General features: G+C 38.6%; 1 protein-coding gene across 1 annotated transcript; it reads left to right on the plus strand.

The window, feature by feature from the left end:
- Window positions 1-722: 722 nt before the first annotated feature.
- On the plus strand, window positions 723-15,304 carry LOC107556711 (UPF0524 protein C3orf70 homolog A-like). Its single transcript, XM_016239896.1, has 2 exons — window positions 723-1,168; window positions 13,514-15,304. The coding sequence occupies exons 1-2, from the start codon at window positions 994-996 to the stop codon at window positions 14,152-14,154; spliced, it is 816 nt and encodes a 271-aa protein (XP_016095382.1). The 5' UTR covers window positions 723-993; the 3' UTR covers window positions 14,155-15,304.
- Window positions 15,305-15,754: the final 450 nt, after the last annotated feature.

The following is a 15,754-nucleotide window of genomic DNA, read 5'->3' on the forward strand; positions in this document are numbered from 1 at the left end:
CATTTTCGATTATCCGGGAGTGACGCGCGGTGACGTGCTGCCAAGATGGCCACCGCCGGCTCCGCCTACTTTAGGCTTTAAAAACACTTTTCGGAAACCTACAGGTGACGTCACGGACACTACGTCCAAGTTTTTATACAGTGTATAATGGAAACTTACAGATCAAGGGGCAGTAATATTATAATGAGATCCCTTTGCAGGTTACCAAGGGAGCGTGTTCTTTTTTCAGATGCTTGCAGAAAAAGGCTTCCCAAAACAAAGTTACTGGGTTAATCTTTTTCACGTTTCCTTGGTTGGTAGATGCACAGTGGACCTGATTATAGCACTTAAAGCTTGGAAAAGTCAGATTTTCATGATATGTCACCTTTAAGAAACGTATATACGTGCATCAAAAATTTTCCTTTTGACAGAGTTACTAGAGGAACCATTTCCTCTAGTAACTGTTCCTCTAGAACCATTTCCTCTAGTCTGTTTAGAGATCTTACAGGAAATTATGGGTTCCATTTTGCAAATTCCTCAGAGGACTGAAAGGCTACGATAGGTTATTTCCCTTTTTACAGACAACAATTCTTTGACAAACCTACAGTCAATGCGTGGAAATGCGCGCATGCATTCATAACACACAGAGAGAGAGAGAGAGAGAGAGAGAGAGAGAGAGAGAGAGAGCGAGAGAGAGAGAGAGAGAGCGAAACGGAAAATCCGTCTTCTACATAAGAATCCAGATCAGTCTCAGTGTCAATCTGAAGCTGTTTATACGGACACATTTGGCACGGCGATCTTTAGTGCAGAAGTAACGGTTTTAGAGGCAGATCGAGCGGAAACGAGATGTTTTTGTATAAGGGTTAGAAGTGGAATTTGGGTAGCCGAAGTCTTGGGCGTATCTCCACTTTTGTTCATTTATTGTCGAACTGAAAAACAGCCGACGCAGAGCGCATCTGGTCTTCCCCGAGCGCACGGTGCTGATGAGGGCTTTGTCGGCGTGATCCGTGCGCGATGGCCGCTTCGGGCGGACAGAAGAGTGAGAAGTTAGATGAAGCTCAGGCTCTAGCGAGGAGTTGCGCGGGGCGACCGGACTTTCTGCCCTGTGATGGACTATCCATCTGCGCCACACACAGCCACGGGAAGTGTTTCAAGCTGCACTGGTGCTGTCATCTGGGCTGGTGCCACTGTAAGTACACACTCTGTTTCTCCAGCATCGGTGAGACTTGGATGGATAAGGATGAGTTGCACAGAATAAACAGTAAATGCCTCAAGACACAAAGAGGATTTTAGTGGGTCAGCGCTTGTATATCTTAACAGTTCACCAGTGGCCAGCAGTTATGTGAGGAAAATGTATGTGTAAAAGACAAAGCTTACCAAAAATTGGTTGTAATAAAACAAAGATTTCATTCACAGACTCTTTTCACAGAAATTCTTTTGTTCCCATTTCTCTTCAGAGTTCACTAATGCTGACCTCAGTTCTTCAGTTTATTTAGTCTTGCAGTAGCTCTATACCGTCAAATGTTCCACATGTTATAATTATTTAACCACGATAACATCTTACACTAGTTCACTAGTAGGCATTTACAGTATGTGTACTGTTGCAATTGGAACATTTGGTTTGAAAATATAGCCTTCCTTAAAATGTAAGGTTACTGTACTTTGAAATGACAGTAATCCAAATATATGCCAATATATTTCACTAATCAGACATTAAATACCCTGCAATCTGATAGATAGGCTATGTAGTCTAATTTTTTTATTAGCCCATAATAGCATCTTCTTAGCTCATATTCTCAGAGGAATGGGCAATCTTGCGTTTGTGTCACTTATGAAATAGTAAACAAGTGGATAAATGATGCATAGACATCTTAGAAATGACATTGTGAATGTACATAGTTTCTGCTCATCTAAGCAATATTTCAAAATCGATTAAATTACTAGCTTGCTATAGACAGCAATTCCTCAAGATATCGGTGATCAGATGCACCTTGTACCACCGGTGGAGGGAGCTGTTTCTTTTTTGCCTTTTCTTATAGGTCTTTATATACAGTATACTCATATAAAGCGATAGCTTAATAAACAGCTAATTTCAGCTGGTTGATTGTTTATATAGTCCATATGTAAACTATCCTATCAATCAGCTCTAACCTCCTAAATGTGAACTACAGTATAGGCATTAGAGTATTCTAAATATTAACATTAGCTGCTTTGAAAAAATATGCACAAACCTGTCCCTGAAAAACCAAACCAAACATCAAAGAATTCAAAATTCAAGACGTCATTAACATTATATAACCCAACCATCATTAACCTAACATTGTTTTAAATAATATGCAGTTGTTTAACTATAATGTATTGCACTGTTTACACATTATAAGGAATTAGCAAGGTGCCTGAAAAACCCTTTATTGTCTTCATCTGGAAACCCCCCCCCTGAAAAACACTTCGATTATATTTACCGATATTAAGTTATTTATTGCTCATTCTGTTTTCATAAGCAGTGGGAGGTCTAACATTGTTTAATGTGTGAATGAATATTTTATTAAAAAATGTTTATTAGTATAATATATTGACCTTAGTCTAATGATGTGTGTTTTGAGACATTCTTGAAGCCATCTTTTTCTTTTATGAGAAATTGTCACATGGTTATATTGTCACTAGTGTTAAAGCTCTTAGTTCACTTGTTAAATAACATAATAAAGTAAGCCATCAGCTTTAATAAGACAAAAGCTGAATGGAAAAATTCAGCAGTCAGTAGGGTCAACATTTTTGAGAATTATCCATTATACTATCTAACTCAAAAGCAGACTCAAAGGGACTTTACAGCTGAAGTGAAACTTGCTGAGATTGTACTAGCAGAAGTGAATTAGTCTAACATGTCCATAATGAATGTGCATTATAGAGGAAGTCAACAGACGAATAAAGATGAGCGCTAAGATGTCTTATAAGGCAGCGATAAGATCAGGCCATTTCTGGTGTCAGGGGTGTCTGATAAAAAATGGCAGTCATTGTGAGGCTAACAAATGTCATGTGACTGTGAAGGAGGGAGCAGATTCCTTAGATTCCTGAGACCTCTGTGAAATAATCATCTCCAAATGTGTATGTGTGTATGTCTGTCTGAAAGAAAAAGAGAGAAAAATCTGTGGGAGCTTTTTCAACACTCAGTGGAGATTCTTAGATTTTACTGTCCTGATAACCTTTTTTTTCTGGTTTTCTTGATTGTAAAATTTGGTTGCTAGGTTTTTGTGCTTTTCGATATGCAGTTGCCTCTGGACAGTACTTCTGCCAACAGACTATCTGATACTTAAGTCACTTTACCTGTTTAAGATTAGAGCAGCATCACTATGACAAATTATGAAAGAGATGTTCTGTGAAGCATTCTCCAGAGTGGAGCAAAACCATCTTGGCTAAACTGTGTGTTTGAGACAAACCCCATAACCTGACTTCAGAAACTCCTCCTTTGTTTAAAACAGAGGGAGCAGAACAGTTAAACTTCTGTTGTACCTGACTTTGTTTTTCAGTTAGCTGTGCACATCCCTTCAAGTATCCGTGGCTTGGATTTCTTAAACAAATCCAACAATTTTGCTATTTTTCTGACTGACAAGTTGAAAAAGAAATGAATCAGGATATGACAGAAAGTTCACGTAGCTCTGTCAGAGGTCAAGCGCTAGTCTGGGCTTGTTGCTAAGTTGGGCTTTTTATCTCAGCTTTAAAAGGTCAGCACAATTTATTCCTAGCTTCAAGATCTTAGCTTTGACTTGCTTTTTTAAAGTTCAACCTTTCCCTTTTCTGAAAAAAAAAAAGATAACGGTCACCACACTCAATATAAAATGACAAAGTACAACATCAAACTTCCTGAATTTGAATAGATGTACAAACAGGATGTAAATAAAGGAAATACAATTAAGAGTGTTTGAAACTGAAAGAAATTAACATGCTGGAAAAATGGCAGAAAGTCTCGATTTTAATAATGTATTTAATAATATATTTAATTTTTCACTGAATTACACATACTCACAAAATTGTTTTTTTCATTTCAAAAGGGTTTTTTTTCTTTCTAAAAACAAATGTTGAATCCCAGAATTTATTTTATTTTATGTCCTGAAAATCAGTGTTTCCAGGACATTTTATGCACTGTATTGCAAAATTAAAATGTGTTGTTTAGAGAAATATATAGAAAAATGTTTCCATTGAGAAAAATGTATTATACAGGACATAAATACGCAAACTAAGTCTAAATGAATGATGTTCTTGTTTATATTTTGTGTCCTATTGCTGTTATTCTAATTAAGTACTTCCTGTACTTGTAGGTTGTGACCACTACAGGAATTAATTATTACATTAGTGACAAAGCTATGTCTACCCAGATACATCCACACAAAAACATACTGTAACTGTAAAGTTCAGTTGTCACAATAATTAAGCCGTTATCTGTTCTCATTAAGGGGAGGATGTTTATGTTTGCAACACTATGAGCATTATGTAAACATGCTAAATATTAATTTGATAATTTGTGCTATGCGGCACAGGCTCTCAGGCAGAACCAGTGCTGTTTAAAATGGAACGACAAGGTTTCTCTTGGGAGCTTGACTGACATTTGCCCTACTTGTGAGTTGAATTGCTTGAGTTGTGTCTTCTTTCGTGACCCGGCAAAGATACTACCAGCATTATACAGAAACTCAGGTGCTGATCTAAAAACACATTGACTAGGTCAGTTTAATGATAATTACAAGACAGATTAGAGACACCAGGAGAAAGGTTTTGTTGCTTTTGCCAAATACAGTGATTCTTTATGTGTGCTGTCAGGCTTGTTTTGGGCACTGTATAAATGAGAAATACAGTACAATTAGTGGACCATTATGCTAAAAATAAACCCTAGGCAATAAACCCATCTGACTTTACCATTTCCCACTTATTACATGGCTATGTATAAAATAGCAAAGTTCAGGAGAAACATGTTTTATGCTGTAGACACACACACACACACTGATCCCAAGATACCATTGTCTTTTAGTCTCACACACTGTACAGTATAAAGCCCAGAGGCAGTTAGAAATGTATTTATACATACTTGCAGGAGTGAATAACTGAATACAGATTGGCTATGTCCTTTGAGATAAATCTTTTCAGAGGGGTTCTTTGCAGACCCTGGGGAATTCTGATGTTTTCTACTCTCGTATTCCTCTTTTTCTGTCTTTTATTTGTCTTTGCTCTTTGGGTGCATGTAAACACAGCAGGCGTTGTTCTTGTTTACCTCCCTAAAATTTAGCAGAAAGATATGCCATTTGGGCACTTCAAAACATAGAGGATGCTTTTAAGAGTTCACTAAATCTGCTGTGTGCAGTTAGATTTTAATACTTGTAATTTTATTTCTGATTGTTAATATTGTTGTTTTGCAGCCACCAGATGTCTCTGAGATCTAAAATGAAAGACATCCCTCCAAAATGCAAAAACATAATGATATGTTTCAGTCCAGAGGCCCTAGTGTTTTGGTGTTCTGGGTGGTGTAATGTTATTCTGTGCTTGTCATGCTCTGATGAAAAAGGATGTGAGAGTGCTAAGTTTCTCCCAGTGGGCTGTGGGGCAGGCCATAGCACATCAGAACTACGAGTTAGCTTTGTTTAGTGTCAGTAATAATATGTCATCCTTCTCTAACGGATGGATTCAGGTGTTGTGCATTTGGACAATACTGGATTTTGAACTGTGCCAGTGGGGTCACTGCACCTTGGAGACTATCAGGGGCCTCCAAAAGTCATATGCCAGATGCCAAATGATGCGAACTGACATCACGAAACCCTAGGCACCTTCAGTGCATACAGCACAGGCTGATCACTAGAGCCTCCAGACCCCACAACACAAATGGTGTAAGATCATCTCTATAGGAGCCCCAGGACCTTCAGCAAATACAGTGTAAGCTGATTATTAGAGGCCCCTCAGCATATACATTGTAAGCTGACAAGCAGTGGCTCCAGGGCCCTCAATGCTTACAGTCAAGATTATACTATGAGGCCAAGGGCCATTAGCCTGTAAAATGTTAGCTGATTACTAGGGGCCCCAGTCTTCTCAGCAAATACAGTGTAAGCTGTAGGGGCCCCAGTCCCCTCAGCTTATACAGTGTAAGCTATCCAGAAAGGGCTTCAAAGCCCTCGGTGCTTACAGTGAGGATAGTCACTAGGGGCCCCAGGCCTCTCAGCAAATACAGTGTAAGCTGAGCAGTAGGGGCTTCAGGGCCCTTAGTACTTAAAGAGAAGGTGATCACTAGGGGTCCCATGGCCATTAGTGTATATAGTGTAATTTGATTACACTGATTATATACATACAGTGTAAGCTTTCCAGAAGAGGTCCCAGGCACCTCAGCATGTACAGTGAAAGCTGACCAAAAAGGGCAACAGTACCATCAGTGCTTACAGTGAAAGTAATCACTAATGGCCAAAGTATACTTCGGTTTTTATGTGTACACGAGGGTATGCGTACAGTGTGCATGACGCAACTACTTTGTACGCGCAGGTCGCACATGCACATTGACTTGGTTGTGCACTAAACAGTTGTTCCACATAGTGGCTGCACTGGCACGTTCGACTGTACACATACATTAGCGTACGCGTACAAAAACAAAGTATACTTTGGGCTTAAGGGCCCCAGGCCCCTCAGCATATATAGTGTAAGCTGAACACAAGGGGTCCCAGACATTTCAGAACATACAATGTAAGATGACCAGAAGGAGCTTCAGGGCCCTTAAAGTAAAGGTGATCACTTGGGGCCCAAGGGCCATCAGCACCCTTAGCACATACAGTATAAATTTACCAGTAGTGGCACCAGGCCCCTCAGCATTTACAATTTAAGATGACCAGTAGAGGCTCCAGGGTCTGCAGTGCTTACAGTGAAGGTGATACAAGGGGCCCCAAGGCCTTCAGTCAACACAGTGTTCGCGGATCACCAAGAGCCCCCGATAGCACACACTGGCAGTATAAAAGCCGGGACACACCAAGCCGACTTCAAAGAACTAGCGGCGACGAAAGCCGACAGTGTTGCTGCCTCACATCTGCGACGCCTGGACCAAAAATCTATGCTTGAACACACCGCTCAGACTACAGCCGACTGCAAACTAACACGTGTGTTCTGCGCCTGCGTGAGAGGAATTAACTGTCTATATCAGCAGCTATCAATAGTATATAGTTGTCATTCAAAAGGGGAAACCGAAACAATGGTATACAAGATATACACAGATATACGAAAGCAAATAAAGCAGTGCTTGCTTACCATTTTGAATATCAGTTATGTTGATAACTACCTTCATTTTAAGCAGCTCATATTGTTATGAAAATATTTGCATATTGGAATGCTTGGGTAAGATTGCGTGACATTAGAACAGCCTTCTGTCTGTGCCGCCTTCATTTACTTGCTCGTTTTCATTACTTTCGCTTTAATTCTCGGGCATTGGCTCGTTCGCTAACTTGAACATCCAATTAGATTTCTCATTCTCGCTGACGGCCCCGACACTAATTCAACATGTTGAATTGGGCAAACTGCTGCCGATGTGAGCTGATGTGTGGAACACACCAAAAAAACTATCCCGACCAACCATCGGCTTGGTCTGTCCCGGCCTTAAAATGATCACCAGGGGCCCAAGGGCCATCAGCCTGTACCATAGTTAGCCAATGGGATTAGGAGAAACAAGAATAACTAGATAGTAAAATTTGTAGACAAACTTTAAGTTGGCTTGAAAAAGCCTAGCTAGAAAGTTTGAAGTAGTTTTAAAAGCTTTATGTTTGAAGGTTTTCAGTTTTAACTAGTTTAAAGTAGTTTTAAAGTTTGGAAGACAATGCAATTTATCAGATAGATAGATAGATAGATAGATAGATAGATAGATAGATAGATAGATAGATAGATAGATAGATAGATAGATAGATAGACAGATAGATAGATAGATAGATAGGTAGATAGATAGGAAATATTACATTAAATTCGAAATTTTAGATGTAGATTAATAGATTCTATGGTGTTTCTATGTGGTTTCTATGGTGTTGCTATGCGGTTGCTAAGGTACCCGGGGTGGTTGCTAAGGTGTTGCTATGCGGTTGCTAAGTTGGATCAGTCTGAAAAGATATAGCAACCCGAGTCAGAACAGTCTGAAGGTCTGGGCCGAGTTTGGTGGTTCTAGCTTGAAAGCTCTAGGAGGAGATAGTGTTTACATTTAGGCTCAGAAGAATAATAATAAGATTAAATAGTAGATCAGTAAGTTGGCTTTTTCAAGCCAACTTAATAATTGTGATGATGGTCAGGAGTCTGAATCGAACAAACTTTAAACAAATATCATCTTGCTTGAATTATTCATAAAAAATATCAACCAGATGGATAGAGTGTTCTCCTCAGTAAACAGCACTCTAAAACTGTAAAAAAAAAAATAAAAAAAAAGTGTAATTGGTGCTCAATGAGGCTTCATATAAGCACAGCGTGAGATGATGCTCAGTCTGTTCTTGAAGCCAGTCTGGACTGGCAAGGAAACCTATCAGACATACATACACAGAAACTGAGAGGGAGAGAGTCACAGACAAAGAGTGAATGTTCTACCTGAGATGAACCGAGACCGAAGTGTGAACATGGCATTGCCTGTCTAATCCTGATGAATGATTCACACTCAGGGATTTTCAAGGCCTTCATCATCAGTCTTCATCCAAGCCCACCTTCACACTTCTCTGAGACCAGTCCAATGTGTAATTACAGATGAGCAGGACAGAGAGATTGTAGGAGTGTAGAGCTCAACTCCTCTCATCTGTGACTTCACTTTTCTAATCAGGGTTCTCTCTCAACCTTTTATCAAGACGTTCATCTCACACAGTCTGAGTGGCAACCACCCTCACCCCAGCTTTCACCAAAGTTATTGAGAGATTCTATTTTAAAGATGCAACAAAACAGACACAAATATCAAATTGTATAAGTCAAATCCTTTAAATAGAAGCTGTATTTTTTGTAAATGAACTTCTCCAGACTTCTGGCAGCCACTCACCATTTATGTGAAGTATATAGTCTGCAGAGAGAAAGTAGGGCTCTTACAGTGAAACGTTTTTACGTGTGTACATCCAGGCAGAACATTTAAAATAAATAAAAAATCTGGCTTTATTTAATAATCTTTATGTCTTTACAATCCCATATGTTATTTTTTTTAGGTCATTATGAACTGCAAAATTTGCTGGTTTGGAATAGAAAAGAGCTGTGCAATAATTCTTCAAAAATCATATTTTTGTGTACCCCCAGAAAACAATAACATGGGATTGGAATGTGTCTGTTAAAGGGATCGCTCATGGCAGTCATTACTCAGACCTTACTATATTAAATAGTATAGGAGTCCAAGCAAAATTGGACCCCACTGACTTTAATTGTATGGAAAAGAAAAGAAAAAAATGGGGAGAAGTAATCACTTTCCACTATATACTGTATATTGAGCATGTAAAACGTGTTGAGAAGAACCACTATAGCTGGTCAGCATCCTATTTTCTGTTTTTAACTAGCTTAACCACCTTAACCAAAAAGGCTTCCTTGGTGAAGCATCAAAAATATCACCAACTAGATTTTGGTGGTGATCCACCAACAAGACCAACACAAAACTAACATAAACCAGCTAGACCATCCTCAAAGCACATATAAAAATAAAGTAGAGTACTCAAAATCAAAATACAATGGTAATAAGTCCAAGTCATTGGTGCAATTAAAATGGACTTCTCTATTCTCAAGAGCAATGTATGGAAGTTACTGGTTTGCATAAAGACATTTTATTTAGAGCTAGGTCACAGTCATAAGTAATCGTGATTAAAACAATATAAAATTTAAAGTATTGTAAATGCAAATTCATAATTACTCAAAATAGGGCCTTGATTCAAGTTTAAAGTCACCAGCTCTCATTTCTGATCACTTAGGTTCCATGTGTGTAAAACGGGATATGGAAAGTCCTGCTCACGTCCGCCTGTAAACCCTGATTGTAACACTCTAAAAATGCCGGGTTGTTTCAACCCAACTTTGGGTCAAATATGGACTAACCCAACCGTTGAGTTACATTGTTACATACAATTTTTAACCCAAAAGTTGGGTTAGTCCATATTTGACCCAAAGTTGGGTTGAAACAACCCAGCATTTTTTAGAGTGTATCAGGCTTTGTTTGCACAATATTTGTATGAGCACAAGAATTAAAAAATAAGAAAACCAACAATCACAAGAGCAGTTCTCATCTGTTGATACACACATTCTGTGGTTCCCAGTCAGCAGAGGTTTTAAATGTCCTCATATGGACCTTTAGTGATTCTTCACTGATAAAACTCAAAGTCAAATCCCATTTATTTATATGTCCCGCATGTCTAAAAGTGGTTTCCAGTTTCATTAGCTTTCATCATTTCGTCAAAAACAGACTGGAAACAGCAGCTCTGAAGCTTTCTGTTTTGCTGTAAATGGAGTGGGTGGGTAAGCTTTCAATTAGGTACAGTGCTCCCCTTCTAGCACTTAGCATGGTCTGCTAACCCGTCACATGGTTAATAATTTGTAGTTGGCCTATAATATACTGTATTATACGGTCAATGACACATGGTCAATTATATCTGTCATGTGCAGAATGACCCAATTACTGAGCTGATTTAGCAGGATAGTCTACCACAAAGATTTTCTTATGAAAACTCACTGGTGGCCTGTTATGACTAGTGTCAAACGGTTCGCATGCCACTTAAAGAATTTTTCAAGCAGCTTTCAACAGATTCGATAAAAAAAGAAAACGTTCAAAATTTAATTCCACATTATAATACTGGAAATCACAAGAAGTAACACATTTCTGTATTCATTAGCAAACTTTAAACTGTAAACATCTGCACAATTTTGCTGTGCTCTTTAATGACGTTAAGAAATAATAATTAACCCATACGAAAATGTAATATACAGTATGTACATATATAACATTTCCATATATGACAAATATTGTCATATGAAGTAAAAAATATATGAAAGCTGTTAGAAATTGGTACAATCTCATATATTAACATATATATCTATCCCATACAAATATGCTTGTTTATGTATAATACATTTTTGGACACATACCTGTATGTCATGTACATGTATATCCATCCTAAAACCTGTCGATACATGGTGATATTATACAAGTAATTATTAAAGATATGTATTTAAAACATTTGTTACAAAAACATATATAAAAATAAAGACACATACACAGAATTTATAGTGTTTTAAAGGGATATTAAGCTTAATATGCATATACATAAAATATATTTTTTGACATATGTTATTGCTACATATAATACCATATAAAAATCATCATACAGATATGAACATACATACATATTTTACTATGGAGTGTTTATTTATATTATAAACTTATATATACCCAGAGAATGTATGTGCAGTATGTGAAAATTATATATGGCCTTATAAGTAACATATATGGCAATATCACTCTTGATAAAGGGCAATAAATGTCATTTCTGCATGGGAACTCATGGAAACATTAAGGTCATCAGCACAATTACTTTACTAATGATTAAACACTAATCATGTTTTATTTGAGTCTCTTCTGTTAATTAGCATTACACACATCCACACATCTACATCAGATCAGACAACCTATACTCAGTCTGGAGGATAGTGATGGATATAAACACACCTTTTAAGGGCAGTATGAATGTTTTTGTTCCTAATAAAGTCTTTCCTTTTGGGAAGCTTAATCTAAAAAGACAGACATGACAGTTACAATTAGAGTGGCAGAAGAATACTTGTTCTCGACAGGATGTTGATGTGATTATTACGAGGGATGTTTTTTTTCTTTGTGGCTAAGAGTTTCTGTACAGGCCTCAAGGCATCTATCATTTCACATTTCACACATGACTGCAAACACTTGTTATTTCAGATCCATAGCGATGTGGAGGAAATTGTTATGTAGATACATTCATCCTTCTTTCAGATTCTTTAGCTTGGCAGTAGAAAAAGTGAAAAATGGTCAGTGACTGTACCGAATAGTGGGCTTAGAGATATTGGCTCTTGTTCTTATGACTGGGTAACTGGAGCAAGCCTTTTTTCCCTTCAATTAAGTAGGCTTGCTTTGTCTTGTTTTTCCATCAAAAGCAGATTAACATTTCATTCTAGCACAGCTAACACGAATCTAGGCATATAGTAGGTAGCCTATTTAAGTCAGTTCCCTATGTCATATGCTTTGAATGAGATTTTTGTCATGTCTGTTCATATAATTCATATTGTGAACTGAACGAATCCCTGTATGATTTTTTGTTGTTGTCTCTCTGTCCTATTTGCCTTTAACAATATATTTTTGGCATTTTTACCTTTATCATAGAGGACAGTAGGCACTTGATAGAGTGCAATGTGGAAGAGAAAGAGAAGAAAAGTACTACAAGCCAGGACTCAGACTCAGGCCGCCTAAAGCACAACCACACCATGTGTCAGAGCACTGCCCACCAGGCTATCTGCTCCAACAACACACATTTTAATGTATATACCATACAACCCCTCCCAGTTTTTGTTCCCATAATTTACAAATTGCATATACTGCATATACATATAAAGCAGACCCACGATTGAGAGTCTTGAAAGAAGTTGCACAGTCAATGAAAAACATAATGAGAAATTGTCAGTAACTGCCACAGTTGAATGGCATTTATCAATGCTGTTGGAAATTCAAGGTGCTTTCACTTGTTTAGGAGTTGAGATAAATAGTAAATCTACAAGGTGGAAAAATAGCTGGATAGAGCAGATAAAAGTGGCCTATGCTACAGAAAATGGTGTTTCGGACCAGATATCTGTGATACCAGACTGCTTTTTGTCATCTCTAAATGAGTAGATTCGGATTAGATTGAAATGATTCTTTCTCCAGCCTCACAGCCAGCTGGGCCTCAGAATGTTCCAGAACAAAGAATCTATTCTATCTTTGTAGGGAATTCTGCCTTTGAGATACTAGCCATCACACTCAAACTCTATTCACTTTATGGGGGAAATGCAGTGGAATTGCTTTTAGATGAGATACACCTGTGAACTTTTTACAAAGAGAATGTTAAGACTGACCCACACAAAAAATGCATAACATGTACATTGTATTTTAAAATATATATTTTTGCATAACTGTATTCCCTTATACATTACATGTCTGCTTTATGACCTCTAAAGTTGAGAATTTGCCATGTTCTTTCCATCCTGTGTGAGATTGCTGCTTGTGAAAGAATCATTTCTGTCCTATGTGAAAGAGTAACACTTTCAGATAGTAATCAATAACAGCTTAAGACTATATCAACTCTCCAATGGGATTTGAATTTAAGTTTTCAGCAAGAACATACTTATTTTTGCTCATCCTCACTTTTTTGGCATGCATTTTTTAGGAAGTTCTCTCACATTCAGTTGGTGATATCAGTGTCTCCTGCTGCTTAGAAATAATTGTTTTGGGGCATCTATTGTATTCAGTACATGTGAATGTACATTATGAATGTTATTGAAGAGCAAAAAGTTAAATCTGCTATTTTTCTCTTTGCAGGTAAATATGTCTACCAACCCATGACCAGTGTATGCCAACTTCCCAGCACGCTGGTTCCAGTTGCCCCCTCAGCTCACACCCACACCATGAACCTGTCCATCTCACTGGCTGAGCGCTTTCTCAGGACAGCCCCCAAGTTCCAGGCTCCACCTTGCCCAGAGTTGCCCGAGTTCTGCGTCATCTCTGACCTCTTTGTGGATGATTACATGGTCAAACGTATCAACGGGAAGATGTGTTATGTGCAAAGGCTGCCTCCACCTACACCAAATCCCACACACCAACCACAAACGCAGGCACCTCAACGTGCATCCCAACGTACCAACAAGCACACACGGCAGGTGGGCCCAACTATTAAGCACGGCCAACCAAACGAGAAAATCTCAGGCCCTAAAATGGACCACTGCTCCTCTCCCTCCAGCTCAGAAGACTCTGGAATTAATGCATTGGGTCTGCACTACATGGAATCATGCGATGAGGACTTCTGTGTGGATGATGATGATGAAGAGGAAGAAGAGGATGATGAGCTGAGTACCGATGGGGACTCCAGTCCCGGTAGCCTCTGGGACCAGGATGAGTGCACTTTACTGTCACCGTCCAAATCAGTGGTTGAGATCATTGAGAAGATTGAGACAACAGTTTGACGTGCCTGTCAGTTAATACCACAGTTGGAATTCCTCAGTCTCGGAAACACTTCCCTACACTATCTGCAGGTGCATGCGTTCAGTGAGCCAGTGCAAGCACACGCTCCCTGTTATGGCAGTGCCATCCGAGGTTGTCCCAGAAGAAATCTCGAGAGATGAGTCATGACAACTCTCTCCTGTACTTACTACAACTCTCATTTTCCCTCTAGTCCCTTATGCATGGTGAGGCTAATGTAGGTTACACGCAAGTAAGTGTGCTGACAAACACATATCGTGAGCTATGACCAAACTTTGACCAAATGGGACTCAACAGATGATAGAATATTTCATGGATGAACAGATGTAAGAAAGTCAAACTCAAAATTTCAATCTCTCTCCTTAGAGGGCTCAGACGCACTCTGTCCAATGCATAGAAACGGAAGAGGGGATGGCTGATGCAATATGGAGAGATCTAGACTAAGACGGTCTGTGTGTGTTAGGAGGATGGAGAGTGCTACAAAGATAGAAGGAGAAAGAGTGAGGGAGAGAGAGAGTCTTTCAACGTCCTCCTGTTAGGAGAATCAGTCAGAACAGTGGCTAAGTCATGCATGAGCTCAGAGGATGGTAATGAAACTTTGCGATGAAAAGAGATTGAGGCTTGTGCTTGAGGGAATGCCCCTTTTCTCAAACTCTCTCACATGCAGAGATTCCTTGGAGGCAGCCAAGGGTTCATTACCAGACATTTCGTGTCTGGCACCAGACTGTGGGGTGGACCAATCCTCCCATCGTCATAGTCCTCAAAGTTTGTGGCTTCTTTAGGAGTAGAAAACTACTTTTTGACAATCAGTTATAGAAAAAGTAGGTTTAAGATAAATTCTACAATAAAATTGGAATAAAATTGCGTTGTTCATCCCCCAAGAATCCCATTGTGGTCTATGTTCGATTCTGTCAAACGCCTGTAATACTTTGAAGTATGTGGCGCATCATTGACAAAGCCAGAGGACTGCTTAGTGGCTATTCACAAAAGATGTTTTTGTGTCCATCTTCCCTGTTTTTTAATTGTTGGTCAACATAAATGTGCTGGACAGATGCTATTGTTCCTTGCTGTTTTTCTTACAGCTGCATTTTAAGGGATAGCTCACCCAAACATTTCAATTCTGTCATAATTTACTCACTGTTATGTCTACACAAACCTGTATGAATTTCTTCTGTGAAAAATTTAGAGATTATTTTGAGAAATGTATTGTAAATGTAATTTGGAAGATGCTTTTTGCAAAACAACTTACATTGGATTCATACATTGTATCAGGTAAACATTGTATCAAACCCATAACCTAGACATTGCTGGTAGCATGCCTGAGCTACAGGAATGCTAAAAACCAGCTTTCAGGTAATTTCTGTTGCCCCTGTCTAGCTGTATTTAATGCAAGAACGCACCCTATGTGAAGGGCCCCTTAAGTGTCCCTTTGAGATCTTCGCTGGCTGAAACGATTTCATTTTTTAAGAACATTTGGTCCATTCAGACTTGCCATAGCATCTCTGGATCTTTTTTTAATCATTGTATTCAAATTTATCTTATTATATTAAGAAAAATATGTTAACTACCCAAGCACAGTTATAG

The sequence above is a fragment of the Sinocyclocheilus grahami genome, unplaced genomic scaffold (genome assembly GCF_001515645.1).
Source record: "Sinocyclocheilus grahami isolate Dianchi unplaced genomic scaffold, SAMN03320097.WGS_v1.1 scaffold576.1, whole genome shotgun sequence".
In the NCBI taxonomy this organism is placed as follows: Eukaryota; Metazoa; Chordata; class Actinopteri; order Cypriniformes; family Cyprinidae; genus Sinocyclocheilus; species Sinocyclocheilus grahami.